The sequence below is a fragment of the Emiliania huxleyi genome (genome assembly GCF_000372725.1).
Source record: "Emiliania huxleyi CCMP1516 chromosome Unknown EMIHUscaffold_1436, whole genome shotgun sequence".
Classification (NCBI taxonomy): domain Eukaryota; phylum Haptophyta; order Isochrysidales; family Noelaerhabdaceae; genus Emiliania; species Emiliania huxleyi.
This window is the reverse complement of record NW_005201158.1, coordinates 3,246-5,589: the sequence shown is the minus strand read 5'-3', so window position 1 is coordinate 5,589 and position 2,344 is coordinate 3,246. Positions and strand designations below refer to the sequence as shown.

Genomic DNA, 2,344 nt, shown 5'->3' with positions numbered 1-2,344 from the left:
GCCGGAAGCCCAAAGTTTTGGAAAAGGGCCCGGGACAAGGTGGGCAACCTCCAGAACATCCCGGGAAGCGCACCGTCTTGGAGAAAGGGGAAGAAACCCACCCACCCAGGGCCTTGTGGACCGGTTCGAAAAACAAAGCTTCTGGCGCCCCCCCCGGCCCCCGGGGAAGTAACAACTGCCCTTTAAAATGCCCCTGGACAGCCTTTCTGAGGTTTCTCGGACGTTCCCCCTCCCCAGCTTGAGCGTGCCGCGCTTCGGGTCGAGGAGCACTTTTTGCGCCTTGAGGTCCCGGTGGAAGATCCGTGGCGAGTGCCCCCAGTTGAGCCCGGGGATCATTTGGTACGTAAACAACTCCCCCCGGCCGGGGGGGGGGGGGGGGGGTTGAGTGCGGCCTCCGCCACTGCAGCACTGTGGCGCTGGCCGGGCGCAGGCGCGAGCGAGCCTTGATGCAGGCGGCGCTCAACCTGTACTGCAGCGACTTCATGTACTTTTTGAGGTCGTAGTCGCAGTACTCGAAGCATAGGTACAGCTTGTTGTCGTTGGGCATGTAGAACACGTCCTTGAGCCTGCGCGCGCGGGGTGTGTGCGTCAGGCCGAGGGACTGCCGCTGCAGACTGCGGGGCGGGCCCATGACGTGCAGAGGAGAGAGCGCAGAGAGGACATCGCGGGCGGCGCTCACTGGACGACATTCGGGTGCTGCAGCTCCTTGAGCAGGGAGACCTCGCGCAGCGTCGTGCCCGGCACGCCCTCGTCCTCGCACTCGAGCTTGATCTTTTTGAGCGCGGCCGTCTCGCCGGTCCGCTCGTGCGTCGCTATGTACACCTCGCCAAAGGTCCCCTCGCCGAGCTTCTGACCCCTCTGCGTGGCGCGGACGGGAGGAGAGCGGGCGAATGAGCGCGCCGGCGGCGGCGGCTGAAGGACGAGGTGGCGGGAGAGGTATCGCAGAGCCGCCGGCTCGCTGATGCGACTGCGGCCGCTGGCCTCGCACACCAGTGCGCCCCCGCTGCGCGGGCGCCGGCTGCACTCGGCAGGTTTTGGGCAGAGCGTGGCTATGGCGCCTTCCACAGCCGGAACGATGCGCTGGCGTCGTTCATGATGCACGCAGAGCTGCTCGTCTGCGCAGAGGGCGGGTGATGTCACGAGCGCAAGGGCCGCGAGCGCCGTGCCCGCTCGCGCGAGTGCACCACGCGTGTCGGGAGGTGCGCGGCGCAGGGCGAGGTAGGAAAGACTGTGAAGCTGTGCGTGGCTGTGGGCGCGGCGCGACGGGCCCGCAGCCAGGTTCAGCGGGCGGCTCAACACCGTTGGCTTCAAAGAGAGGCGGGGATGAGAAAAGAAAGCCGGCCGGTGCCCGCCTGTATTCGGGAGTTGTTCCCACCCTGAGGCCTTAGCCCCTCCTCTTAGAACGGGCCAGGCCCCTGGCTTGGCGGCACAGAGGGTTTGACTCCGGCTCTCGGTCACTCGGTGCCGCCTCTGGGCCCCGCCCCGCTTGTGGGCTGATGTTGGTTGTGTCTTTGACCTCAGAGAGGGTCCCGGCGCTAGAGGTCCCGCACGTTCCCGCGGCCGGGGGCCCGTCTTGATTCGGCACACACAGAGTTTTGGCACACAGAGGGTCAGGTGGACTAGCCCTATACGGACCGGACCGCCATCATGCTTCATTGGCGGGGCCACCCCTCCCTACCTACGTAGAGCACCACCCAAGCTATAGCACCCAAGAACCAGATGTGCTGGGTGGGTAGAGGAGCCCCTGTGATAGCGGCACACCTGACTGCCGTAGTCTCGCCCCTACGTGCTCATCGCGTGCGACACTTTCGCCTTGCCCGGGAACTTCATTCTGCTCGTACGCGGACGTGCCTTTGTTTTTTGTAATTGATGCGGCCGTCTGTCTGATGTGTGATGAGTGAGGAGGAGGCGGTGAGTGATCTCCTCCACATCCTCCTTCTCATCTGTGCCAATTTGGTCATGAGGCGCCGCGGCCGCCTGTGCGGGCGGACCCTCAGCTCACAGCTCAATAAATCTCCGGAAAGAGAGAATTGATTTGGCTGGCACACGCACACGCGAGCTGTCGCACGATTCACAGCCTTGTTATTGAGAAGAAAATACTCCTATCGCGCTGTGCGCTGGTCTGTGAGAGGTTGACATGCGAGCCCTGGAGGCCCTCTCTGAGGGAGGGTGTAGAGGATGTAGAGTGTAGAGCGCTGTAGAGCTGTAGAGCTGGAGAGCGCTGTAGAGCTGTAGAGCTCTACATCCACCGCGGGACGAAGCGCCTCCGTTGTAGAGCGATGTATAGCGCGATTTTGCTGTAGAGTTTGTTGTAGAGGCTCTACAGCCAAACCGCCGGGAAGGC

General features: G+C 63.7%; 1 protein-coding gene across 1 annotated transcript; it reads right to left on the bottom strand.

Annotated features, from left to right (window-relative positions):
- Positions 1-487: 487 nt before the first annotated feature.
- On the bottom strand, positions 488-852 carry EMIHUDRAFT_49878 (hypothetical protein; the record flags this gene model as incomplete). Its single annotated transcript, XM_005787278.1, has 2 exons — positions 488-566; positions 680-852. Coding segments are annotated over 2 exons (252 nt in total), but the record flags the coding sequence as incomplete, so codon positions are not given.
- Positions 853-2,344: the final 1,492 nt, after the last annotated feature.